At 41.3% G+C, this 27297-nt stretch overlaps 2 protein-coding genes across 11 annotated transcripts in view; one reads left to right on the top strand and one right to left on the bottom strand.

Annotated features, from left to right (window-relative positions):
• The window catches only part of RPGRIP1L (RPGRIP1 like), a 121320-nt gene extending 112047 nt beyond the window's left edge, over window positions 1-9273 (bottom strand). Inside the window, 3 exon segments of the mRNA XM_030582218.1 lie at window positions 2058-2202; window positions 2994-3085; window positions 8988-9273. Coding sequence (XP_030438078.1) covers window positions 2058-2202; window positions 2994-3078 — 230 coding nt within the window. The 5' untranslated portion in view covers window positions 3079-3085; window positions 8988-9273.
• A 27-nt stretch (window positions 9274-9300) lies between these two features.
• FTO (FTO alpha-ketoglutarate dependent dioxygenase) overlaps window positions 9301-27297 on the top strand; it is a 335810-nt gene continuing 317813 nt past the window's right edge. For all 10 annotated transcript variants that reach the window (XR_004002860.1, XM_030582220.1, XM_030582224.1 and 7 more), the window contains exon 1: window positions 9301-9432. Coding sequence is in view for 9 of the 10 variants with exons in the window: in XM_030582220.1 (XP_030438080.1) it covers window positions 9391-9432 (42 nt within the window). In the remaining variant the exon portion in view is untranslated. The remainder of the gene's footprint in view (window positions 9433-27297) is intronic.

The following is a 27297-nucleotide window of genomic DNA, read 5'->3' as shown; positions in this document are numbered from 1 at the left end:
CCTTACAGCAATCAGTACTAGATGCTCTGGGGAAAGTTACAATGCAAATATGTAAAATAATGACTTGTACAGACTGAGCTAGATAGATCCTTTTTATTCTGTCCCATACTACAAAAACAATAAAACTCTTAAAGAGCCTAAAAGGTGGCATATTTAGATCTAATTAAAGATTTTTAAGATATTGAACAGCTACTCCTCTGCAGATATGAGGAAAACATGCAGAATGCACCAGTCTGGCCACTTTTAAAAGGATGAGTAAAAATGGGAAGACCTGCTGCATATGGACTGTCCCAAATGTGGGATGAAGTCTCCAGGCCCTGCTTGTGCCTCTACAACCTGTTTTTTCAACCTCTTGGATGCCTTTAGGAGTTTTGTCTCCACTCAACAGCATAATGAAAGCCCCAGTGGAGATGGACTCCAAGATGTGCATGGCAGATGGGTACACCAATCTGTACAGACTCACAAAACCTGCTTCACCACACAGATACACTACATCCCATAGAGAAGGAGACAGGATTCACCTCACACTGAGGGGGTGTGGATGGTTTACATTCTTCTATATCAAAAAAGTACTTTGTATATACAAACTAGACATAACTGACAGTACGCAAGAGATGGTTTCTATAAATAGGAGATTCCTAAACTGTGATCTGTGGAACACCAGCAGCCCATGGCAAGCTGGTTGATCGCACTGTGCCAGCTCTGCTCCTGGCTCCCAGCTGCTAAATTGAATTAAGAGAAGCTAAAAATCCACAAACACTTTTCCAGTAGTTTTACAGGTATCCAGTTTCTGTAGTGGCCAAAAGATGTTATAGGTTTACAAATGAGAGGGGAAGTGATCTGTGCAATGACAAGTGAGAGAGCAGCAGGTCGAAAAAACACTCTCTCTATTAAGGTGTGGTCCACACTATAAAAACATTTGAGAGGCTCTTCCAGAGGATACATACCTAAACAGATGAGATCATCCATATTATCGTATGCTAATACAACTATATGACATCATGAGTTGTCAGAAAAAAAAATCTGAGTCATCTCGTTTCAGACAGAATCCAGAGTAGCTCCAATAGAGAATACACTTGTTAAATGGGACTGAGAAATGGAAGAGATGTTTTCATGAGCAAAATTCCATGTTTTAAAGTAACATGAAGCAAAGCACTTTAAACAAGGGACTATTGCAATACATTCAACAGAAAAGTAAAAATGTATCTGTTTAGAAGTACATGTTCAAAATCGAGGGTGAGACACAATTGTTTTCTCTATCCTAGCACAAATAGCACTAAATTAGAAATGTTATATAAAGTTTTTAAATACACAAACACATACACTCCCACCCATCTCATACTTCTCCATTTGCTCTTTATTTAAGTCCTTCTGAGGCCTAATTTGTTTACTTTTCTTCAGTCTGTAGCTTTCCTCTCTTCCTCCATTTTCTTTTCTCCTCTTTCATATTTGCATGTAAATAGCCTATTGCTCAATATTTATCTAGCAATATATAAGACCCCAATCACTACATGTGGCACCAAATCTTTACTCCTTTGTAATCCTCTTGCCCCTCCTCCCCCAACCAAACTTGGTACTGGCCTAACTATGAAAAGGTTTTTGAAAGACAGCATGCACTTTCTCCTTATCTTGAAAATGTTGATCGTTTTTCTTTTCTCCTTTCCACTCCTCCCCCCACCTCCTTTTTGGTTTCCTACTTCTCTATTTCCTCAGAATTTAAAGATCTACAGGCCTACCATGCTTATGACAGTAAGGGAGCAGTTCATGCCTGGGAACTGAAAAGGTAGTGCCAGGACGCCTCCTATTTCAGGTGTCATGATCTGTTTCTGACTCGAAATCAGCTCAGTGGAGTAAGGTCAGAGAGGGGAATGTACATAACACAACATTGCACTGCAAAAGTTCTATGGGCTGTATTAGGAGTACTAAGGATTTCACAGACCACTCTGACAGGCTTTATTACTCCACTTTACATGATTTTGATTTGTTGATGATCAAGGTTTACAAGAACATATTCTCCAAATTTGATTTTGGTTTAAAAAAAATTAGAAGATTCAAACCTTTTAATTTTATCTTCTTGCTTATGAGCATGTTGCTTAAGTAAGATGTTTTCATCATGCAAACGCAGGAAACGGTCTTCTAGCTCCTCGCGACTAATTCGTGAGACAGCTTGCCGAGCTTTCACACTCTGGGCAGCTGATGATTCTAACAAGCAGAAACAAAATCACAGCAAATTACTTTCATGATTCCCAAAGGAACATCATCATTTTGAAACCTAGTCAGTTTTAAAAAATGAGTTTAATATAGTTTCATGTTCAACACTTGGCCAAGACTGTCTGCCAAATGATGATCATAAACTCATATTTTCTAATCTCTTTAATGCTTTCCAATCCTTTGGATAGAATACCCATACAAATGACATGTCAAACTGGGTAGCTAATGGATGATAAAGGGGAAATAGCTTAACTGATTCACAGCACTTCATATGTACACACACAATCTAAGTAGTAATTTTTATATAGATTGGACAGAGTTGCTTTTTAAAAGCAAAGGGAATTTATTCATACAAAACTATAAAAAACATTAACTGATAAAGTCCAGGAAATTCACACTAATCTATGAAATAAGCCTCAACACAGTAGACGTCAGTACATACAATGGATCTGATTCTAAGAGAAGCACAGCATCTTCTCAGAGATGCTGAGTGCCTTCTGCTCCCATGTTCAGTGGGACAGCTTCTGCTCGCACTAACATCAGTCGATAAACTGGATATGGCTCAATGAACTTGCAGATGCTCAGCACCTTGTAGGCCTGAGCTCTATATAAATAGTACAATGAACTCTGAATTATCTTTCATCTTTGTGAATTTAACCCAGACTCTGAATATTATCTGAACTTAATTTTCACAAGTATGAATATCAGGAACATTTTTAGAAGGAAGCCAACAAAGTCACTAATCAAAGTCTGTCACTGTAATAAATACAACTGGTACAAACCTTGTAATCCTCCAATTCCAGCTAAATTTAGACCTACATCTCTCACAGGCAGGTCTCCTGCAGTTTCATCAGCTGGCGCAGACATGGTTTATCTGTGGATAACAAAATTCATATTAAATCCTTTTCCATCTGCAACTTAAACTGTGAGACTAGAATGAACGATAATTACATCACATAAAATGAATAAGAAAAAGGTAATGACAGATTCACTATAATGACAGACTCATTATAGTAAGACCTCCTGCCCCAAATGTATGACTCAGGGGACATTAAAAACTTTCAGTTTTAACATTATGCCAGATTGAATCATAGTATACCATACATACTCCTTTCTACAGTACAGCTCCTATAATTTATTTTAGAAAGGGCTGTAGATTAATTTTTTTTTCAAGGTCTGATACAAAGCACAATGAAATCAATGGAAAGACTTCCATCCATCTTAAGTATCTGATCCAAAGCTCATTGATTTCTACTGTTTATAGCAGGAAGCTTAAGGCATCAACAGGTAGAGCATTCTGCTGTGTTCCCCATTGTGAATGGCCTAAGAGAAATGGAGGGTGTTCCTGCTTATATTGCCTTTCAAGGCCTCATTACTTCTCATTTAGTTTTCCTCAAGTGGTTCTCAAACATTTGCATACTAAGGATCACTTCTTAAAACAGAGCCTCTTATGGACACCTCATCTCCTAATCCTGATCTTGCATCTTCTATGAGGCAAACAGAATGCTTAGACACATGAAAGAATAATACTAGAACTTCATTGTCTGCGGAGTCACACTGCTCTAACTTCTCCAGGTTATTTTGCAGTTTGGTTCTATTTTTCTGTGGGTTTACATCCTCTCCAGTTTTGGTGCTGTCCACAAATTTTGACCAACGCTGAATCAACATAAAATAAGACAGGAAGCCTTGTGCAGGGGTCAGTGTTTCCAATTTGCATACCCTCATGGTAGGTTTTCTGAAAACTAATAGTGAGTCCAGAAATGTCTTGGGAAGTGTAGAGACTGAGCTAGAATTAGCAAGTATCACTGCTTGAAGATTAACACCACTTTGAAAAGAGTAACTACATGACCTGGAAGCGTTCTGAGAACCATTTGTCCATTTTACCCCAAAGCTGTGTTTTCCTTCTGAAAAGCAAGTAACTTCCTCCAAATCAAACACCAGTGCTGTCACCCTCTGCCCTGCAGTACTGGTTTATATTTGTTCTAACACATCACTCTTGCAAGAAGTGCACTGATGTCTTTAATGACCATTGATATACATCATCTTTCCTCTGAAACATGACACCCAAAGAGCAATTCCCCAAAGAAACACGTCAAGGTTATTTGTTGAATACTAACTCAGTGCCCAATCATAAACTGCTTGCTCAAACAAAACTCTCATTAAAGTCAATGGGAGTTTTGCCTCCCAGAGATCTCCAAATTACATAATTGGAAGGCATCAATTTAACTGATCAAATCTGATGAGAGTGTATCACAATCTTGTTACAATAAAGCAATTGTATTTATAGTTTAGAAATGTAGTTCTAGAGAGAGCTTCTCCAGTTGGCATAGCTACTATCTGTCATGGAGGTGGATTAACTACATCTCTCATCAATGTACACCTCTACCCCGATATAACGCTGTCCTCGGGAGCCAAAAAAATCTTACCACCTTATAGGTTAAACTGTGTTATATCGAACTTGCTTTGATCTGCCAGAGCGCGCAGCCCTGCCCCCCGGAGCACTGCTTTACCACGTTATATCCAAATTCATGTTATATTGGGTCGCATTATATCGGGGTAGAGGTGCAGTAGCGTCTTCAATGAAGTGCTGCAGGGCACAGCTGCACCACTGTGGTGTTGTAACATCTCAGAACAGGATGAGAGAAGATTTTGTTTCCCCTGAACAAGGGAGAAAAACAAATTCCATGTGTAATGTGCCATCAGGCTCTTTATGTTTTAAGAGAAGGGTTTGGCATCTAGATAACTAATTTCTGGTGTTTCAAATTCATTCAGTGTCTAGTTATTTGTTTGTTTTCCAAACAGACAGAGAATTCCTTTGTATGAGTGGTCTGTTTGAATGAATGACGAAGGCGAGGCTGTTGACTTTTTGTGTAAGCAACTAGATTTTTCTCTTTCTTTATTTTCTTTAGTTATTTCACCCTTCTCCTAAGTAGCTAAAATGGTTAACCAAAAGACTACTAAGATTTGCTTGTCTACAGGGCCTGAAAAGAAACACACCTATGGTCTGTTTTAAGTATAGACCAGGGCTCGGCAACCTTTCAGAAGTGGTGTGCTGAGTCTTCTTTTATTCACTCTGATTTAAGGTTTCGCGTGCCAGTAATACATTTTAACGTTTTTAGAAAGTCTCCTTCTATAAGTCTATAATATATAACTAAACTATTGTTGTATGTAAAGTAAATAAGGTTTTAAAAATGTTTAAGAACCTTCATTTAAAATTAAGTTAAAAACGCAGGGCCCCCCAGATCCGTGGCCAGGACCTGGGCAGTGTGAGTGCCACTGAAAATCAGCTCGCGTGCTGCCTTCGGCACCCATGCCATAGGTTGCCTACCCCTGGTATAGACCCTGCCCTAGGACTAATAGGAAGACACACACACTTTCCTCCATTGTATCCTGCACCCCATCAACTCTGTTTTTTGCCCCCATAATAGTTTACCCTATAAAGGATAATGGTTACTTGATTATTACTTAGTTCCTGTCCTTGGAAATGAAGCACAAACTTCACAATTGGAAGAAGAAAATTAGAAATATTGTGATTAACTAACATAATTTTTGAGTTTTAGCATAAAATCATGAAGTTTCCAGAGCGCTACTTATACTGCAGAAAATAGTAGCTTTGTAATCTGTAGCACTGAGTTTACGGAATTGTTTTAGCACTATTTGTACTTGACAAATATTACAAAGAAATTTACATACAGATTTATAATTTGCACACAAGGACAAAAATTGCCAGACATGATTGCTTAAAGCTAAATACTTGTTTATGGCCCAATTCTGCAAAAAGAATGTGCAAGTGGACTCCTGATCCACTTCAGCCCATTCAGCTTGGATATGGTTCATAGTGGCAGATGGGGTTACCCCTAAACTGCCGTTAGGTACCTAAATTAGTAATCTAATTTTCAGCAAGGCTAAAAGGTGCAATTTTTATTGAAGTCAATAGGAGCCATACGTACTCAGCACCTCTGAAAATTAGGATACTTATTTAGCTAAGTAAGGATTTAAATGCCTAACTTTAGGCACTTCCATTTGAAAATACTGGCCATTTTTAGCATAATTTAGGGAAAAACAAACACACACATATCTCTGAGCCACAAATTTGTAAATTCCTTACACCCTGCATTCTTCTTCTAGCCATACATCAGAGGTAACTGTTTACACTGTACTGGGGTCGCCATTTATCTTTTTCCCCAAGAAACAGTGCCTTTTTTAGGAGTGAGCATAGAGACATGGTCCAATATTCTTTCACACTTTTCTAGATTTTATGATGTTGAGGTGTTTTGTTTGTTTTTCACTGTCTCAGTGCATTGGCACATTCTGCAGTAACTGGTAAGTAATGCACTTGGGTCCTCTAATTGCTAATGCTATACAAATAAATAACAAGCACACACTTATACAGGGGTTTGCCTTCAAAATACTTTGCAAACATTCACTACATTTTGCAGCCACCCTGTATGAGGTAACTAGGTAAATATCATTGTCCCAACATTAGGAATCTGGGAACTGACACAGAAGCGGTTTCTAGCCTTCTCCCTCTGGTTGCAGTCCTACTGGCGATATCAATGGCAGGAGCCCCAGAGTAGACAGGCTATCCAGCCACTGTTGGAGGACTTTCCCTTCACCCCCTCCCCTGGTTCTCATCATGCAGACAGAAAGCAGAAGATCAGAAGTCCAAAGTGCAGACAATGCAAAGTTTATTGGGGTTAGTTCCAAGCTAGCATATCCAGAGCTCTACATGCCGGTGGAGTCTGTTTCCCAGTTTTCCGTTCCCAGCCCTGATGCCTCAGAGCGTTTACCTCGTGTCTCCCTTCCCAGAACCTTGCCTGTGTCCCCGTTCCTCATTTCCCACCTCCTCCTTCTTAGCAGCCCCAAATATACCTGCAATGGATGCCCTTGGTCCCACACCTTACAACTTATGGTCATGTTCCATTTTGGAGGATCATGAGTCTAGGATCTTTATCCCACCTGTTTTGTATCCCATGGGAGGGGTAGTTGTGCTATGGTCAGAGACAGGCAATTCTTTGGCCTTTTAGTGTTTTATACCTTCCCCCCCATCCCCTCCCAATTGGTTGCTTGACCTTGAATTGAGAAAAGAACCAGGCAGCCTTCGTGTGTATGCTCATATATTACATTCCTACCAGACCTGTAACACTTTAGCTCTATCCCTTATCTTTTCTCATTGTACTAAAAGACCCATCTGGTTGTGGAATTGGAACAATCAGTGTCTTTGTTCTTCACACATATTAGTAGTATAAAATATAAAAGTATCAGAAAAATCAAACCCAAAATTCTATCTCAGGCTAACAAAAGAGCTTATATGCTAACAGCCATCAGTGTAACCCTTGAGTGATCTAGACTACGCCAGTCTGGGTTGGAGTGTGTTTGAAACTCTGGGAGACACCAGCACCTTGCCCACACCTGCACTCCTACCTGCACCAGTGCTAGCAAGAATAGGTAACCTTAGGGGAAAACATGCTGGTGTATGTATGCAAGGCGAGAGCCCATGCGTATCTTAAAGCTACACTCTCCCTTCAGGCAGAGGAGTGCAATTCCCATTTGAGTCCAGTGTTATCTATGTATCTGTGGGAAGCATCTGGCCCTTAGCAGGATCAGGACTGAGACTAGCCCTTGGGGTAGCCAGCTACACTCCTGTGCTCAAATCTCTGAGAGAAAGGCACCCTGGCATGGGATGGCATCTCATGGGCCCCCACGTGATCTGGGGACTGGGACCTGCCCCAAGGAAAGGGGGCACCAGTCTGCATAGAGCAGGATGGGTGGCAGCCCCATTACCTTAAAAAACACACCCCACGCCCAGGGTGGGACATGGCTAGACAAACCATAGTACAGCTCTGTCGTGGGGTTGGCAACCTGTCCATACACGGCCACAAGTGTTCACGGCAAAAATTTTGAGGTCCGTGGGGGATGCTCACAGGCGGCTCCCCATCCCTGCTGTTGCTGGTAGAGGAGCAGCCCGGCGGCTCTGCACGGTACCTCCATTCCCCCTCCCTGAGCGCTAACTCTACGGCTCCCAGCTCATTGGCTGGGAACTGCGACCAATGGGAGCTGCGGAGGGCAGTGCCTGCGGATGGAGGCAGTGTACCTGTAGAACGGCCTGGCCGTGCCTCTGCCAGCAAGAGCCGGGAGGGGGAGCCACCCAAGCGATGACCAGGTTCTGCCCCCTCACCCCAAGAGTTGACTCCACAGTTCCCAGCCCATTGGCCAGGAACCATGACCAACGGGAGCTGCAGGGCAGCCATACCCAGTCCCATCCCAGAGCCTGTACCCTCTGACGGAGCCCTCACCCCCCTGCACCCCAACCCCCACCTCAGCCCAGAACCCCTTCCTGCCCCCTGCTAATGTCTATCACTAAGTCCGGTAATTTTGTCAAGTGTCCATCACGGCAACTTGGTGATGCTAACATAGGCGCTGCCTTCCTCTCGACCCATGGGTGCTCGACCCCCTAGCTGCCCCTGGCCTCATCCTTGCCCCTCCCGCATTCCACCCCCTTGCCCCAAGTCCCCACCCCTGCCTCTTTTCAGTCTCCTCCCCTGAGTGTTGTCCAGTGCCTGCTCCTCCCTCACCCACAAAGTCCTATGCGCCGCCAAACACCTGTTGGGGGCGGGGGAAGCGGGGCAGAAGGAGGCGAGGAATGGGGAGCTCGGCTGCCGGTGGGTGCAGAGCACCCGCTAATTTCTTCCCGTGGTGCTCAGCACCCACGGAGTGACCCCTGCTCCGTCCATCACGTCCCACTGGACCCTGCAGCAGCCCTGCACGGGACTTACACGACGGCCCGAGCTTGTTATCGCGCCCGCCCCGAAGGCGGTAAAACTCCCTGTGCACTCACGGCCCTGCGTGCTCCTCTCTCCCCGCAGACGCTCATACTCCGTTAGCAACAGAGACTGTTGCTACGCAAAAAGGTCACTTCCTCCGACGGGGTGCCGGCGAGGCTGTGCCCCACTGTCTGACGGGAGTTGTAGTTCACCGGGCAGAGCTCCAGGTTCTAGACTACACCCCCTCCCTTCCCGTGTCAACCGCGCTGCATTTCGGGAGTTGTAGTCCTGCCAGGAGCGCCAGGCGGCACTGGTGCCGGTAGGAAGAAGCTGAAAAGACTACTGGGAGGCCGAGCGCGGCGGTGTGGGGCGCTGTACGCGTCTGGGGCTGTGCTCGAGCGCGGCGGGCAGCAGCATGAAGAGGCGAGCAGGGGCGAGAGAGAAAAAAGAAGCCAAGGTACCTTCTCTTTGCTTCCTGTTCCCCCCGCCCCCGCCTGGTCAGGCCGCCCTCTCCCCGAGCTCGCCTCTGCCGCGCGCCGGCCCGTCCCGCCCCCAGGCAGGGCTCTGCGGGCCAGGTAGCGCCAGGGGAGACGTCTGCTGCCTGCGGGGGAGCTTGTCACGCCCCAGCCTGTCGGGGTTGCCGGAGCATCCGTGCCCAGGCAGGAGGGGATGGTACTGGGCGCTGCTCCCGGCCAGGCGCCTTTCCCAGGCTGTGAATTCCAGCAGCGGCCCGCTGGTCTGAGGCGGCGGCCGCCGCGCCGTTTAGGATTAAACCGAAAGATCGACGCTGGTCTGCCCCCTGCCTGTTGGACCTGGGTGTTAATTAACGGTCCCAGGGCGTTAGACTGGAGCTCTAACGAGGTGTCCCGGGTTCAAATCCTCCCCCTCTTCCCATGACATTGCAGCGCGCTGGTGGGTCACTCTCCACAGCCTTCACTGGCTCTGTCCGCTTGTGCTTGGGACCTTCTGTTCCGCAAGCATGTGGCTGTGGTTGACTTCTCCGGTGGAGTTGAAAAGTCTCGGTGTCTGCAGGGCAGTGTCCATCTCCCAGAGCTACTTCCTTCCATCTCTTGGTCAAGAAATCGTTTTGGTCGCCTGTGACATGCCATTTGTTTACTGTAGACCAAGAGTGGGACACAGTGGCCTTGCTTCTAGCTGTAAGAGGTGTGGCCTGAGCACAGGGCTGGGAGTCTGCTGCACCTGAGTGCTAATCCCAGTCCTGATGGTGGCTAAAAATTGGTGCTGTGCTCCTGCTATATCTATATGTTTATAAATAACATTGAAATCATATGACTGTGACTATTTTTGAAGCCATTTCCAAGGTCTTTCATGGTTTCTGGGCCGCATTTTTAGTGGTAACTTTATAATGTTAACCTACAATAATTTTTGTGACTACATGCACATGAAATTATTTCCCCAGTATCTTCTTACTAAATGGCCAAATAAGTGTGCTTTTGTTTTTCCAGGGAAACATTTTCCCCCTGGTCCAGATGATCCAAATGATTTTATATTAATGTATCTGATAGGAATGTATTAGGTATTTTATAGTTTCCTGGGATTTGAATTTTTTTTCTTGCATGTGTGTGTGTGTTTAATGATATTATGAGCCCACCTTGAAAATTTAACCCAGAGTACTAATTTATATAGCTTGAAGGCACTATTAACTATATTTTTTGTATGGCTTTCTAGCACCCTCATACAATATTTGATTAATATTATGAATCTGATTCTCCTTTATTGGTGATTTTACATTGTTGTAACTTCATTGATTTTGTGGAATTACCACTATGCACCAGTATAAGTGAAAGGAGAATATAAAGCCCCTGTATGTTTTGTATTAAGTACATGTAACATTTCAGTCTAACTCTGATATCACTTATATCTGTATAAATTAGTGGTAAGAGGAACTATAGTGCAAGGCGTATAGTGCAAGAGGAAGTGTGCACACACACGTCGGTAGAGGCTGAGTTCAGGCCCTACTGATGATCAAGCACTGATCTCCTGCAGCAGGCTACCTTTTGCTCTTCAAAGGAAGCCTTCATGCACATCAAAGTTTTTGTTTTGTGCTATTTTAGAAGAACTCTACTGCTCCAAGGACTGTGGTGGGATTTCTTTAGAGTACAGTTTCTGTAATGTAATGATTAAATTGTAATGTATTATATGCTTTTGGTCTCCGTATGATCTGTGGAACGCTAGTGCCCTTCTGAATATTCATATGGGTGCAAAGTAATGGAAATTAGCAGAACTTCATGGAGCTGAACTTCCCCAAGGTGCTGAGTGCCATCATCTCCAATTAATTTCAGCCCATAATTTGTCCTAAGCCTAGCTCTCCTGTCCTGCCTTCACAAAAATATTGCCTTTGTGTACATTGTAGTATTCAACATGAAAATAGAGCTGTTAGGCTAGACATTATTGATTGGTGATTCCAACTGGCAGACATTTTAATTGACCACTCAACACCTATGAGAGTTTCCTTTTTCTTCACACATAATTTAAATGGATTTAGTCTGATCTGTGTTCTGTTTGGGTTCCTTACTTCATTACGGAGTGGGCCATAGTTTTGGCCATTTCCTTTACTTAATTGGACAAAGAAAATACACACTTTTTAAACCAACTTTCCAATGCTTGGTCTCAGCCCAGAATCTATTTTTTCTCCTTAAAAGTTTGAATATTTTTTGAATATTTGAAATACTTTTAATTAAAAAAATGCACACACATTTAAAAGAAAAAAAGGGGGCGGGTGGGGGATTTTTCACCTTCCAGACACTTTGATTAATAATCACAGTTTTCTTTTTAAATTTAATCCATGGCAAGTATGCATTGCTCAATAAGCAGTGTGTGCATTACTTTGTGTTTTATAAACTTTTTTTTTTTAAAAAAACCCACAAGTAAACATAAGCCTTAGAGGTACTAAGCACCGGCAACTTCATTTGGCAGGTAGCATCCTGGATGAGTAAGAGTTTGTGGGATTAGGAATTAAATTAGGACTGTTTAAAAAATGGCATACCAATCCCCTCAGAATGTTATTTTCCTTAATTTGAATAAGATTAGTTTGTAGGATTTTGGGGGATGATACTACTGGACCCAATTCAATATTCACCTGCATTTTGTGTAGTCATTTACACTGGTGCAAAGTGGCTGTATAATGCTAACAAACAAGAACTAGCTGCAATGAATCTGTCTCACAATCTTTAAATATATATTTGTACAGCACCCATACAATTGGTTCTGCGATTGGGATCATTTGGGGCTACAGCGGTACAGATAATAAAAATGTATCAACATACAGATATCAGAATGTTCAGAAGGGATTTTAATGGCATCTGTGTATATTTTGGTGTGTGACTATTCCACATGTGAGCAGAGTTGAAAGGGAAAGTAATCGAAAATTCTTTAATCTTTGCTAAAATATCATAAACAATTTTATTTTATTTACAAAAAAAAAAGAAAAAGGAATTTTTCTACAAATAACTATAGTAACACAATGTTAAGGTTGAAATTTCATCCCATCAAAAGTCAGGAATTCAGTTCTCCATATCAGTCTTAACTTGCTGCCTGGCACATACCAAATAGGTATTTAAATAGGATGTTTTGTCACTTTCTCAGACACCACTGATGTAACCAACTATTCTCAAAATAACATAAGAAAGGAGAGGAGTTAAGGTTGATGTTGGAAAACAGTAATCTCTTTTATATGATTAAATATCTCAGCTTTAACATTGCATTGGTGTAGTTTATTGTTTATATAATCCTTTTAATTTCCTGTTTGCATTTTTCTTAATAAAACAATAAAAATGTTAAATTTGTTGATTAAATGTATTTTGTCAGTCTTCTTACAGTGTCTGTATCTAAGTGAAATAATGTGAACATAACACTTTATATGCACTCAGATAAGCCTGTTGTCATGTTATGCTTCTTGCTTAGGTAAACAGTGTGTGAGTTTTGGCAGAAGCAGCAGCCAATATGCCACTAGCAGTTTTTGTTTTAGTCATGTTATTCGCCCCTAATGTTATTAATGAAACAGTAATTGAGAAATAGTGTTGATTGTCACATAAAACATGATATGTATAGTGGAAACAACCGAGCAGAGGCCTTGCATATGCAGAATAAAATAAAAGAAGGAATGAGTAGCAAATGTTTCCTACTTTTAAATTCATCACAACCGTGCTGTTTAAATTGCCCCAGCTGTTAATGCTGGGACCATTACAGTAATGGACTGAGCAAATGAAGGAGAACCAAGACACACACACTTTATTACCTCAGGGGTAATTTTCTCTTCATCTGTAATAGCAGCAGTGCCTAGTATTGATCAGACCATCAAGATACTAATCCTCTGTAAAATTACTTGTTATAACTGAAAATGTGTTAATCAAAATCAGTCTGTGTCCTGACTTTCTACTTACTATTGAATACAGTCTATTTGATGGTTTATTTTTCATTATTTAAAGCCTTTACATTGATAATAGTTGGAGCTTCCTTTGCAAGAGCGAGTGCTTAATCTTTTCTATAGCCCAGGGTTGTCTTTTTGTTTTAAATAGAACATCACCCATTTAATTAAGGAGTGAGTGTCTGTCTTGCTGGTCTGAATTATGATGGTACTTTATGTCCCCAGATTTATTAAACATGCTGTTTTACACTGTGTGTTGTTTTTGTTATAAATAAGAACAGGCCCATCTTGCCCAGATTAGAAGTTTGCAGGTATAAGATATCAATAAGTGCAAAGAATGTAAATTACTTGGATTTTTATTGCAAGCTCTAGTTTGTTTTATTGATTGTGTCCTGTAAGGAGAGCGTATCAGAGACTAACACAAAGAATGTTTGTATTTTACTATCTTGAAAATATTATCTCCTAAAGCTCTGAATATTTTTCCACTGTCATCTGTAACTTTACAAATTTGGCTTCTGGCCCAGCATCTGGCTGCTGAGTTCCTTCAGTTCCCATTGATTTCAGTGAGAGGTAACAGGTTCTGGACTGGGAGTTGGGAGACCTGGTTCTATTCTCCGCTGTGCCACTGACCTGCTGTTGCTTCACCTTTCTATTCCTTTTAAGCTGTCACGGGATAAGAGGGAAGGTCATCTCGAGGATGGGTAACTAGTTAAAAGATGGGAAACAAAGGGTAGGAATATGTGATCAGTTTTCAGAAAGGAGAGAGGTAAATAGTGGTGTCTCCCAGGGGTCTGTACTGGGCCTAGTCCTATTCAACATATTTATAAAAGATCTGGAAAAAGGAGTAAACAGTGAGGTGGCAAAGTTAGCAGATGATAGAAAACTACTCAAGATAGTTAAGTCCTAGGCAAACTGCAAAGAGCTACAAAAAGATCTCTCAAAACTGGGTGACTGGGCAATGAAATGGCAGATGAAATTCAGTGTTGATTAATGTAATGCACATTGTAAAACATAATCGCAACTATACATGTAAAATGATGCGGTCTAAATTATCTGTTACTACTTAAGAAAGAGATCTTGGAGTCATTGTGGATAGTTCTCTGAAAACATCCACTCAATGTGCAGCAGCAGTAAAAAGAAAAAAAGAAAAAAAAAAAAGGCGAAGAGAATGTTAGGAATTATTAAGAAAAGGATAGAGAATAAGACAGAAAATATCATATTGCCTCTGTATAAATCCATGATTCGCCCACATCTTGAATACTGCGTGCAGATGTGGTCACCCCATCTCAAAAAAGATATATTAGAATCAGAAAAGGTTCAGAAATGGGCAACAAGAATGATTAGGGGTATGGAACGGCTGCTGTGCGAGGAGAGATTAAGACTGGGAGTTATGATAGAGGTCTAAAATCATGACTGGTGTGGAGAAAATAAATAAGGGAGTGTTATTTACTCCTTTTCCTAACACAAGGACTAGGGGTCACCAAATGAAATTAATAGGCAGCAGATATAAAATAAACAAAAGGAAGTATTTTTCACACAATGCACAGTCAACCTGTAGAACTCCTTGCCAGAGGATGTTGTGAAGGCCAAGACTATAACAGGGTTCAAAAAAGAACTAGATAAGTTAATGGAGGATAGCCATTGATGGACCTATTAGCCAGCATGGGCAGGGATGGTGTCCCTAGCCTCTGTTTGCCAAAAGCAGGGAATGAGTGACAGGATGGATCACTTGATGGATGGATCACCTGTTCTGTTCATTCCTTCTGAAGCACCTGGCTTTGGCCACTGTCAGAAGACAGGATACACTACTGGGCGAGATGGACCTTTGGTCTGACCCGGTATGGTTGTCTTATGTTCCTTCATTGCCTCTCTCACCTTTTGTTTTATTTATTTAGATTGTAAGATAAAAGGGCAGGGACTGACCCTTTTATATGTGTAGTGCCTAGCACAGTGGGGCACTGGTCTTGGTTGTGGTCTCTAGGCACTACTGTAATACAGATAATTAGTAATAATAACTGGTGTTTCAGGTGCACACCACCTCCCAAAATGGAGCTTTTTAAAAACAGCAAAACTGTTTCAATGGCCAGGTTGCTGCAGCAGGATTCGTTAATGTGGACCCGTGCCCTTTTTGGAGTGCTAATAAAGTCATTGGGATATTGCTTGTGAGACATTCTAACAGTTCTTGTTGCAAGATCAGAGTCTAGAACTGGAGGATGGATGATTATTTTTAAGAAAAGTGTTTAGTAATTTTGCATGAAGATGATTCGCCCTGAGATATGAGGCGGGAAATCTTCAGTCAGATTTTCTTTTTTATGCTTAAAGCGTCAAGTTGATCTTCACTCTAGCAATGCTTGTAGAAGTGTTTACTTTGTAATTACCCCTCTCATTGCTATTTTCAGTTTTATTGTAATGGATCCAACCTATATTATTTTTAAAAGAATCAGCCTTACCAAGAGTATATTATGTGTGCTTCTGCAAAAGGTTTAGGCCTTGATCCTGCAACTGTACGTAAGCTTCAAGTGGACTCTGCTTGGTTATACAGGTCTACCTGCAAGATGGGGCTCAACAGATATTTAAAATTCCTATTCATAGGCTAGGATAACTCTTTGTATCCCATGCCCACGGGTAATGTATTTAATTACACACAAGCTTCAGTGTTTGCAGGCCAGTGGCTCCATAGCAATTTCTTCCACATTTTGATACATGACATTAAAAGTTTAAGATTTATTTCTCTCAGTCTTCAAAAGGTGCAGTTGCTCGTTTTTTTTAACATAAGCAAACCATTAGTCACCCAAATTAGTCCCATTGAACTTAAACCAGTGGAATCTCTGAGGTGCCCAAAGCCCCCTTTCCCCTGCTGCTACCCCCAGAATCCCTCTTAAGTGTGTTAGTATGTGTGCTCACACGTGTATGGGGAATGATGCCAGAATGGTGGCATATCCTTTCATGTGTCCCCTCACGCCCCACACCTGAATGGATATCCATTTTGTTTTTTGTTCTTTATATCCACAGTTGGGATGATCTAACCCCACGTCATTTCTTTAGTTCTAACTTCATTAGTGAATACCCCTCTTCCATAATCTTCAAGAATATAAAGTAGAGAATCTTAAAAGCTAGCACTGAAATTAAGAAAATTATCAAATCCTTGGAGTTCTCTCGGAACTCCTCGGAAGGCATTGTCCAATATAAAGCTACACTTATCTGCTCCCTTCTTTTTCAGGGTATATCCACAGTATTATTGTAGGAGTATGGTTGAAAAGGAATTGACCTCTGAAAGATGGTGCAGGCTGTCTGCCTCTTTTCTTTGTGCACCAATGAAGTGTGTGAAAGCAGTAGTGGCTAGAACTGCATGGAATATTTAAATCTGAAGTTACGGCAAATATGTCTGCAGATTAACCACGAAAGTAAAGAAAAATAAAACCACCTCTTGGATTTTTTTTAAAGGAAAATAGAACTTTGTGTGCAAATAGTCCAGTTTCACTCAACAATGGTCCTCTTTCTGGGCAGGGATAGCACAGTTTTGGTTTTATTTAGAATAAAATTAATTTTTGCACTGTGATAATTGTTCATACACAACAATATACCTCAGTTTTATAATACCAGAAGCAGCCCACAGGAATCTGTCTTCAGAGTCTGCACATACAGCATATGATATTAATGGCATTCCACATTAGCAGCTCCAGAAGTGAATCTTCCCTCTTGAAATTAAACCATGATGCAATCACATTGTTCCCTATGGAAACAGTGATAAAACTTTCATTGATTTCAGTGGGAGCAGGATTGGGTTCTAATAATAGTTATAATAATTCATCCATATTCTCAGTTAATGACCTAGAGCATCAACATATTAAATGATCTTCTTGCCTTCTGTTACCAAATGGGAATATAATATTGTATTCTATTATATATGATACTGAACTGCAAAGTATGTTTATGACTATTACCATTTAAAACATTGTTATGAAATATACTTTATTATGGATTCTTGAAATCCTCTGTATAATAAATTATAGAGCAGTAGTTTACAAATCGTTTGTTTTAAAGTTATGATAGTCTTACTGTGGAAGGAAACTCTGGACTATTGTGTTTTACTTAAGCAGCCTCTCTTCCATTATACTGCACATAATGCACCCTTCCTAGAAGAATTACATCTCTATCCCCTAGAATTTGTTCAGTTTAATTTTGCCCTTTTATCTGCTGCTCATCCCACTACTTTTATTTAAGAGTGTAAAGTTACTTTAGTGTAACTGCTGTTGTCACCTTTGCCCTCAGCTAATCAAATAGTTTACCTTGAGGGAAGCATTTATTTCCTGCTTTCATTATTATTATTTTCGTAGCTGTAAAGATATATATTTTGTGTCTGCAGAAGGCTGTAAGAGTGAAACGAGGTATTGATCTGCTGTATTTGGCAATTTCTTTCCACCTTGCCATCGATATCATGTCAGCCTCTGTCTGTACTGTGGTTGACCTCACAAATAGCTCTTTATGTTCCCATTGGATTCAAATGATATACTATGCTGAAAACTAAATCAATGAATGATTATAAAGTTTTTAGTATTATTTCATGACCCTGAGGCAACTGGTGCTCCATGCACTGAATACTTGAAAGGATACCTAGTATGGTAAAACAGGTGTTGCTATTTTTGCTCTTATAGAGCTGGAAACATTATACCTTAGGTCTTAAGTAACTGTGCACTTTGATATTTTTGTGATTTTTTTACAAGTTGAGCAAATCTGTGTTCAAATTCCTTAAGGGCCTGACTAGAGGCAACTCACATTACTTGGAAGTTTTGCCTCCTTAAAGAACAGTAGGATTGGACTCCAATGAGTCTTACGGCTACAATGGAAACAATTGAAATTACTTAAGAGCAAAAATTCTCCTTTCTGTTCCATATCGTGCAATCTCCACAAAATGAAAATCCAGTTCTTCCCAGTTCTAGGTAAGAGCCTAACTGGCACACAGTGCTCTGATACAGAGATGGGTTGTGATCGATAAATACACTGGAATAAGTAGTGTTATGTAATGGGCCATGGGACGTTTACTGCCCAGTCACAGCAGGCAGAATTAGAAGAATATCTGGAAGGAGAAAGGGCTGAATCAACTATGCTAGGATTTGAATCTGTGGTAGTAGAGGATTTATGGTTTTCTTCCCCACCCCACCCCAAAATCTAGGCCATTGTTACCTGATGTGTCCCTGCTCTGTTTTCTGGAGCAGTGATTTTCATCTCCTGGGGGTCTGCAGACTAAGATTTCCAAAGGGGTTCGCACTTCCATTTGAAATTTTTTAGAGGTCCACAAATGAAAAAAGGCTGAAAATTACTGTCGTAGAGTCTGTGATTAAAAAAAGTATAGATTGTTGGTCATATCTGTGCATCTTTTAATCTGTTGTGTTTTCTCTTAAAAGTTTTAATAAGATGTTGGTTGATAAACTTTCCATAGAAAAGAAACTGGACACATGCTAATTGGAATTAAGCCTCTCCCATCCTATGAAACTGGATAGTGGATTAGGCACTTGTACTGTTAATGCTTGATCTTGCAAGATGTGGTGTATTTGTAGTATTTATGTCACTTTCTGTTTTGCTAGTAGTTCAGCTGAAAATAAACTAAGGGTCCAGTTGTGCAAACACTTATTACCAGGTGTGGTGCTTACTATAGTGAGGAACCACATTGAAGTAGCCACGTGAAATAGTCAGTGGGGTATTAGCACTATGCATGGTAGCCAGTGTTTTGCATGATTGAATCCTACATGCGGAGAAAAATGTGATGTAAAACAGTGGGCTAATGGATACTACAAATGGTATTTCTGCCTCAGTAATGTGATTCAACTGTATACATTTCTTTAAAAATTATTTTAGTTCTGTTAATTAAGGGCAAATATTCCTAGCTCTCCACTTCACCCAGCCTAGACAGATGGAATTGATGCAAGGAGCTTCTACGTGTAAAATTATCCTGATTCCTAGGCTGTGTTACTGCTCTGATGCTCTAGGGCAGGGGTAGGCAACCTATGGCATGCGTGCCGAAGACAGCACACAAGCTGATTTTCAGTGGTCCAGGGAGGCTCTGCATTTTAATTTAATTTAATTTTAAATGAAGCATCTTAAACATTTTAAAAACCTAATTTGCGTTACACATAGCAATCGTTTAGTTATATATTATAGACCAGAAAGAGACCTTCTAAAAACATTAAAATGTATTACTGGCAAGTGAAACCTTAAATCAGAGTGAATAAATGAAGACTCAGCACATCACTTCTGAAAGGTTGCCGACCCCTGCTCTAGGGAATCCAGGCCACTACTCCTTGGGTGATGGTAGCCAACAGATGAATGTAGCAGCAGATTAACAGCACTACCACTCCTCTGTTAGACTTTGAGAGAGAGAATTGTGGAACTATATTCCACTGTCTCACAAAGTGTCGACACCTTTGCCAGGCTCCCCTAATCTGTCTTTATATGTTCCCCATCACCATAATAGTTGAACTACAGTCTGTCTACCTGTTACTTGCGTAGCTTCCTTTACTTAAATATCTGAGTGTCACAGTTCACAGGACAACTTCACCTGTGTCCCCCCCTTGTGGTCCATCAAGTGCACCATTCCAGGCTTCTAGCTCCTCAGTAGTCACCTCCCTGTGGCAGAGACCCATGTCTGTCTCTCTCCTGACTGGGGTTTTTCCAGGGTGCACCATTTGTTGCCTACCTCTGATATTCCCACCAAGACAGACAGCCTAACCAGGCCAATGTCTACTCTATGCTTCCTCTCCAATGGTAAGAACAGAGTAGTTGCCAGCAGTTACAAGTTACCACATAATTCTTTATAAGCAAGCACATTTATTCTTAAGGTAAAAGCATTACAGAGAAAACATATTAAAACAATAAAAGATGCATGATAAAAATCTTACCACAGATTACCTATCAGCCTTATGGGACCCTAGTAGATTAAGTCCTTACAACCCTTTCCTAAGAATGGCCCCCAACTTCGACATATGGTCCTGTCCATTTCCTGAATCAAAAATAAAGGCCCTGAGTCAGTTTAAACTTGGGCTATGTATCCAAAAGTCCTGTTTTTGTCTGCTGGTCTCTGGACTAATATATGCAGGTCTCCCAGGAGATAGTATCTCTCTTGGGGGTTCAACCCAGTGATGAGCTGCTAAAATCTTAACAACCAGTTCCCTATAAAAGGTTCTGATTTAAGGGATGTGCCACAGTATTATTTTTTGTATCAATAGGGTTACCATACGTCCGTATTTTCCCTGGAGGAATTTTTAAAATTTACCACCCAGACAGCTATTTAAGAACCTAAAAGCCTGACATCTCTGGGAAAATACAGATGTATGTTAACCCTACCTAAAGTTCTCTTTTAAAAAGATGGGCCGGAACTAGAAATAAGCTCCATTTCACATGTGTGGGTGCCCGCCACTCCCTTGGGGTGTTCTAGGGTGACCAGATGTCCCAATTTTATAGGGATAGTCTCCATTTTTGGGTCTTTTTCTTATATAGGCTCCTATTACCCCTCACCCCCTGTCCTGATTTTTCACACTTGCTGTCTGGTCACCCTAGGGTGTGCACCCCCTGTTCCAGTTTTTCACACTTGCTGTCTAGTCACCCTAGGGTGTGCACTGCCCCCCCTCACTGAAGCAGGTGTGCAGGGTTACTGCCCTGAGAATTGCAGGGCACCAGTGGACATGGGCTGGCTGCAGACAGGGGCGTGGGGCAGGGCTAGCTGGAGGCAGGGAGTGTGACACAGGCTGGCTGCAACAGGGGCTGGCTGTGGGCAAGTGGTGCAGACGGGCTGAGGCAGGGAAAGGATCTGTGGCAGGAAGATTGGCATGGGGTAGGGAGGTGGGCAGGGGCTGTGGCGGGGGGGTGGCTGGGGCTGCAGGCAGGGGGCGGGGGTGGCAAGGGCTGCGGGCAGGGGCTGTGGCAGGTGGTGGGGGGTGAAGACGAGGTGGCTGGGGCTGTGGGCAGGGGGTGAAGACAGGAGCTGGCTGTGGGCGGGGGAACAGGTACTCACACGGGGAGAGTGGCTGGGAGCAGCCCGAGCAGCAGGACGCAGCTGGGAACCCACCAGGCAGCAGCAGGAACCCCAGCGCCAGAGGTCCAAGGAGCAGCAGCAGCAACAGGGCCAGGAGGCAGCCCACGTGGCTCCCTCAGCGCAGAGCCCCCTGGTGACCCGGAGGAGGAATTACATGCCTCCCAGCCAGAGCCCATCAAAGCTGCCCTCGCAGAGAAGCCAAGTTAACAAGCGGTTCTAAAACCGCTTCTAAATTTAACAACCAGTTCCTGCGAAGGGGCTCCAGCTCACCCCTGGTTCAACCTTACTGATTTGTCTTTATCACTACCTACTCACTGTTTTTAGTTCCTGTAGCAGCTGTGGTAGCCTTCCCCCATGATTAGCACACAATCTTACATAAACCACTCATTTAAAACAATGGACCTAAAAGGTACTACATGGTGTTGCAATATCTGTTACATCTCCCTCTTTCAGAGGTTACAGACAATCCTGGCCCACAATAGTACACAAACTTAATACAATAAGGTCTTTCAAGGATATTGCAGGAAATTACCATAACTGTCATTCTGAGGACGTTATGCATTTATCTTCACAACACCTCTGTGAGGTATGGCTGTGATGTCCATTTTACAGGTGGGGAACTGAGGCACAGAAAGACTAAGGCCAGGTCTACACTATAAACTTATATCAGTATAACTATGTCACTCGAGTGTAAAAATCCACACCCCTGAGTGACGCAGTTAGACCAGCTTAAGCCACAGTGTAGACAGCACTGTGTCAATAGGAGGGCTTCTCCTGTCAACATAACTGCCGCCTCTTGTGGAGGTGTTTTAACTACGCCAACAGGAAAAGTTCTCCCATTGGTGTAGTAGTGTCTTCACTGAAGCGCTACAGCAATGCAGTTGCACTGCTGTAGCATTTTAAGTGTAGACCTGCCCATAGTGGTCACACGGGAAGCCTGTGGCACAGCAGAGAACTGAACCTGGGTCTCCAAGGTAACGGTGTAACCATCCTTCCTCTCACTCTTTCTCTCACTTTCTTCCTTTCCAGCCTGGAGGAGAAGTGGCTTCGTTTATTTGTATATTTTTTTCTGTGGAAATTCACCATGTCCTCTGCAGGGCCTTTCACAGCTGCAGAGGAATGCTTATGATTTAGGCTTTTTTGGCCTGCAGACCCTTGATTTTAGGTTCATTATGATTTATAATTAGGTAAGTGCTGACCTTATGACCGGTACTATAATAGACCCAAATAAATACAATAATAATGTATTCTACTATATTTGATACTGAACTACAAACTATAAAGATACAACTCACTGAGGTGTTTGTGTATGAGACAGGCAAGTAGTTTTCTGCTTTCCGAACCAAATGTATGCCTCATAAATAATGATGATTCACTCTCTTTTTAGTTTACAAAGCACACAATTTGTGACTAGGGCCTTTAATATGTCGGTGGCATGACAGTGGTACAAAGCAGTGTCTTGTGTCACAAGTGGGATGATACCAGTGACCCAGCAAAGAGAAACAAGCACTTTGCATGTTGATCTGTTTTGTTAAAGGGCAGTATTTGGCCCCCATAAGTGCAGGAGAGATGGGCTGTTCATGAAAAGGGCATAAAAAACCTAACCCTTATGACACTTTGTCAGCCTGATTAAATTTAATGTCTGGTATTCGGTTTATGTGAAAGATGGGAGGCATCACTGTTTATCTAATAAACAAAGCATTTATTTTTTTCCATAAGTATTTTATATGTTAATACAGGCAAACCTGAATATGATCACACAATTTAAATGTGCAAACAGAAAATATGAATCTTGGCTGGCTGTTGGTTAAAAATGTGGTTTATATGTATTATGCAAAATAGTGCAATTTGATTGTTGATCATACTGTGCAAACATAACTCTTTAGACACAGTGCTTTTAAACAAATATTAAAATATTGTTATTGAACAATTTATAATGGAAATTATTATGATTTTACAGAACAATGCAACATATTTATTTGCAGTGCTGTAATAGGTATGGTTCTATTGTAATATTAATACACAAATATAAAATCAGCGTTCTAGGTGTTTTTATTAACTTTGATTATAAGATGTCAGGATCCAGTCTTCTCATATTTTAAAGAAAATTCAGTATTTAAAAAACAGAGTTCAGTATGTATAATTTGAAAATGACTACAATCTGCTGAGAGAACCAAATAAAAGTCTGTGAATTGTTGACTTTTCTGCTTAACATTTAAAAAAAAAAGTTTAGGTGCCTTTTTAAAAAAGAAAGAAAAGTCTAGTTTGCTTTAAACAATTGCTGAAGAGCTCTGCTTAACCTTATATTTTGCATGCATTTGTGATTTGAAATAGAAATAAGTCAAATTTGAGGCAGACAGTTTGAATGGCATGCTGTCAGTTTGGCTCTTCATGAATTGGCAATGGTCTCGTTTAGGACCTTCGGATATGTGTCTTCTTGGACAGAATGAGAACATTTTGCATGTTCTTCAGTAGACAGCCACTCCTTACTGCCTCACAATATGCAGTGGTGCATGACAGTTGCCCTTCGTTGCTGTCTTCTCAGAGCTTAACCTTTGACCCTCCACTTAGTTGCTGTGCAGAGTTGGAGCAGGCCAAGATGTTCATGAATGACGGGCATCAGCCTGCAATGTGCTTGTCATTATTTGACTGTCAAAAGTAGCCTGTTATTAGGCTCCATCAAGGTTTGAAACCTATGTGCAATAGTCCATATTACTTAACTTCCAGGGCTGTCAACAGGATGATCAAATGTGCATAAAATATGTGTGTGTTGAATACATCTCCAGTCATAAGATAGGAAGAGTTTTGTGTGTGTGTGTGCTGTACGTATTCAGATGACTTTCACAGGGCCAAGAGGTTGAATCTGTTGCCAGTATAAAAAGTGAACTGTTGTCTCTTGTGGTCTAAGTTTCAAATAACACAATTTAGATTTGAGCAGCTCTGCCAGTTAAACTCTTAGCTTGTCTTGCGTATCCCATCAGCTTTTCAGCCGGCAGTATAAGCAACTAGATACTAGATCAGTGGTGCCTGAGGTTAACTGTCAAACTGCAATGTTCATTTTGGATCTCACTGTAATGTAATATTATAGAGAGAGAGGTCAGCTTGTGTGATTTGAAAAGCGGTTGTGAATAGCTGAAGTACTGATTATGTCAGCTACAGTATACTTTAAGGAGTCCAGTATAGAAAGCTTAATAGATTATAATAAAATAAGAAATCAAATGCAATATAGAATAGCCATTTTTCTGTCCAAGTGCAGAATACTGTGCATAGAAACTGTTCATATTTAGGAGGATCATGTCCTGTTTTTAGCATAATATTCACTGTCTGTTCCTGCAAAAAGCTTCTCTACTGCAATTTATTATAATGGATTAAAAGGTATCCGTATATTTTCTCCCATTATGTCCTCGTTTGTACATTTCAAGTGGCATATATTTTAAAAGGAAAATATCAGATTAACAGGTTTAGGTTCATTTTAGGTTCTTTACAATGTAATGAAAAGCACTATCTTGCCAATTGGTTAAATTATACTCACTGTGCTTATTTGTAAATATTTTTATACATTTAAAAAAAGACTTCCCCAAAACCTCCAGATTTCATAAGGAAAACAATACAATCACATAAAGCTGAAGGTTGGCAAGTGCCTAGGAATAGCAACCCACATTTGTTCTCTTTATATTTTTATGCCCTTTATGTATTTTCAGAGGCAGCTTTCACTTTCCCTTATTGATAGTCAGTGTCAGTTGCAAGAGACCTCTGTCCAAAAGCATTGGTCTCAAAAATTAGATCATGGCCTGGAGGACTACATGAAGTCTTCACCCTTCTTCTTGCTGTTAATCTCAAATGCTGGTACTGTCTGATGATAAACAGTCCAATCCTTTGATTTCAGTATTTGCTTGTGCATTTGTTTTAATATCCGAGATGGATTATAATTTTTTGTACATTTTTAAATGTGTGCATGCTACAAATGTACATAATTAATTTTCCAAGCAAGCTGATTCATACTTATCAGGATTTACTGTATAGTTATCAACCAGTACAACCATTTTCACTTAAACAGTATTTCAGACTTGTGACCACTAACTTTGCTATTAGTAAATGCCTACTGGGGGGACCCACTTTTTTAAAAGGATGTATAAGTGCACTGAATGAATACATTTTGGTGCAGGGATTAATTTTTGAAAATTGTCTGCATACAAAAAACGAGCATATAACTGATTGCATAATTCATGCAGCAGTTGTACTTGCAGACCAGGTATCTGAACATGCAGGCACTCAATTTTAGCCTGTATAATTTTTAAAATTACAACACAGAGTCCCAGCAAAATCAGCGGGACTCTTTCCAGATGAAAGTAATACTGATTCCCATTCTTGGTCTTCGGGAACCCAAGCCTGCTTCCCGTTGTAGTCAATTGACTTAAGCAGAAACAAAATCAGGCTTGTATTCCTAGCAGGCTCTAGTTTTATGGAGGCTAAATGCTCAGTTCCTGGAAAATAGAAAAGTTCAAAGTCTCAACATCAGCCCTTCCAGTTAATAAGAAGGGATGGTTTTGTATTAAGAGTGGAATACCTAGTCTCCCTGGAACCACAGTTTAATCACTAGGCAAATGAGTCATACCTTTATTATTGCTTATTATTTGCATTACGGTAGCACACAGGAGACCTAGTCATGGACCAGGGCCTCACTGTGTTAGGCGCTGTACAAACAGAACAAAAAGACAGTTCCTCTGTGAGGAAGAAATAGAGTACCATCATGCCATTTATTATGTGCGTGCATGCTCACACACATACATATCTTTCAAGTGAAAAAACAAAGTTGTTTGTGAACACTAAAGATCCCATTATAGTTTTCATAGAAATGTTTGTTCTGGTGTTTTGGCCAGTACAGCCTGTCATGCTGTTGTTCTGTCCATTTATTAGTTGCCACACTGATGGCTTCTAGAACTATTACAAAAAGATGTGGAGAAAACAGTTTAGCTATTTTTAAAAGGGTATATATCAGCGGTCGGCAACCTCTGGCACGCGGCTCGCCAGGGTAAGCACCCTGGCGGGCCAGGACAGTTTGTTTACCTGCCACGTCGGCAGGTTCATCCAATCGCGGCTCCCACTGGCCCAGGCGAGCTGTATGCCAGAGGTTGCTGACACCTGGTGTATATATATATATTCCCATGCTCTGGATGTTATGGTATAGAATGCCAAATATATAAGAGGCAGAAGATGGTAATTTATATTATCCCGGCCTCATCTTAAATGTTAAGAGGAACAGTAGCTTAAAGCTATTATCTAGCTCAAGCCAGGTAGTCAAAAAAACAGTGAACTTGCACCAATGACTTAGGGTGTCTGGTTTTCAAGCAGAAATCCAGTGGAGAAGGAGATCTGACAGTGTCTGGTCAGATCTACCCTACTGGTTACTGAAGGCGGGGAGGCCCCAAGTAATCACCCATGCCAGCCCCTACTTAGCTGTGGTTGCCTCCTACCTGCATCAGCGGCTGCAGCTCCCAGCCCCAGCTCTGCATGAGAGTCCCTCCCAATCTACACAGGGTGGAGGAGAGGGGAAAGAGGAGCGAACTGTGGATGAGGCCTTAGTAAAAAGGGGCAGGGCAGGGGAGTTTCCAGCACTCCTAATATCGTGTCCAGTTTTTATATATTATAAAGTTGGCAACCCCAGACTTGACTGAGATGTTGGAAGAAAAACAACTGTGGATGAAGACTTGTGTGGATAGGTGCCATTGTGATGTGGAGTTCTGTTTGCAATGTGCATCAGACTATAAACAAAATTCTGGATTTTTTGGAAGGAAAGAAACTTCTGAAATTGTTGGCATACTGCAAGATGTTTTCTCTGGATTCTTTCTTCCAATTTCAAGAAGTATTCAAAAATATACATGTATGTTTGAGAGGTTAAAGATCTA

The sequence above is a fragment of the Gopherus evgoodei genome, chromosome 12 (genome assembly GCF_007399415.2).
Source record: "Gopherus evgoodei ecotype Sinaloan lineage chromosome 12, rGopEvg1_v1.p, whole genome shotgun sequence".
Taxonomy (NCBI): domain Eukaryota; kingdom Metazoa; phylum Chordata; order Testudines; family Testudinidae; genus Gopherus; species Gopherus evgoodei.
The sequence above is the reverse complement of the archived record's forward strand: the minus strand, read 5'-3'. Positions and strand labels throughout refer to the sequence as shown.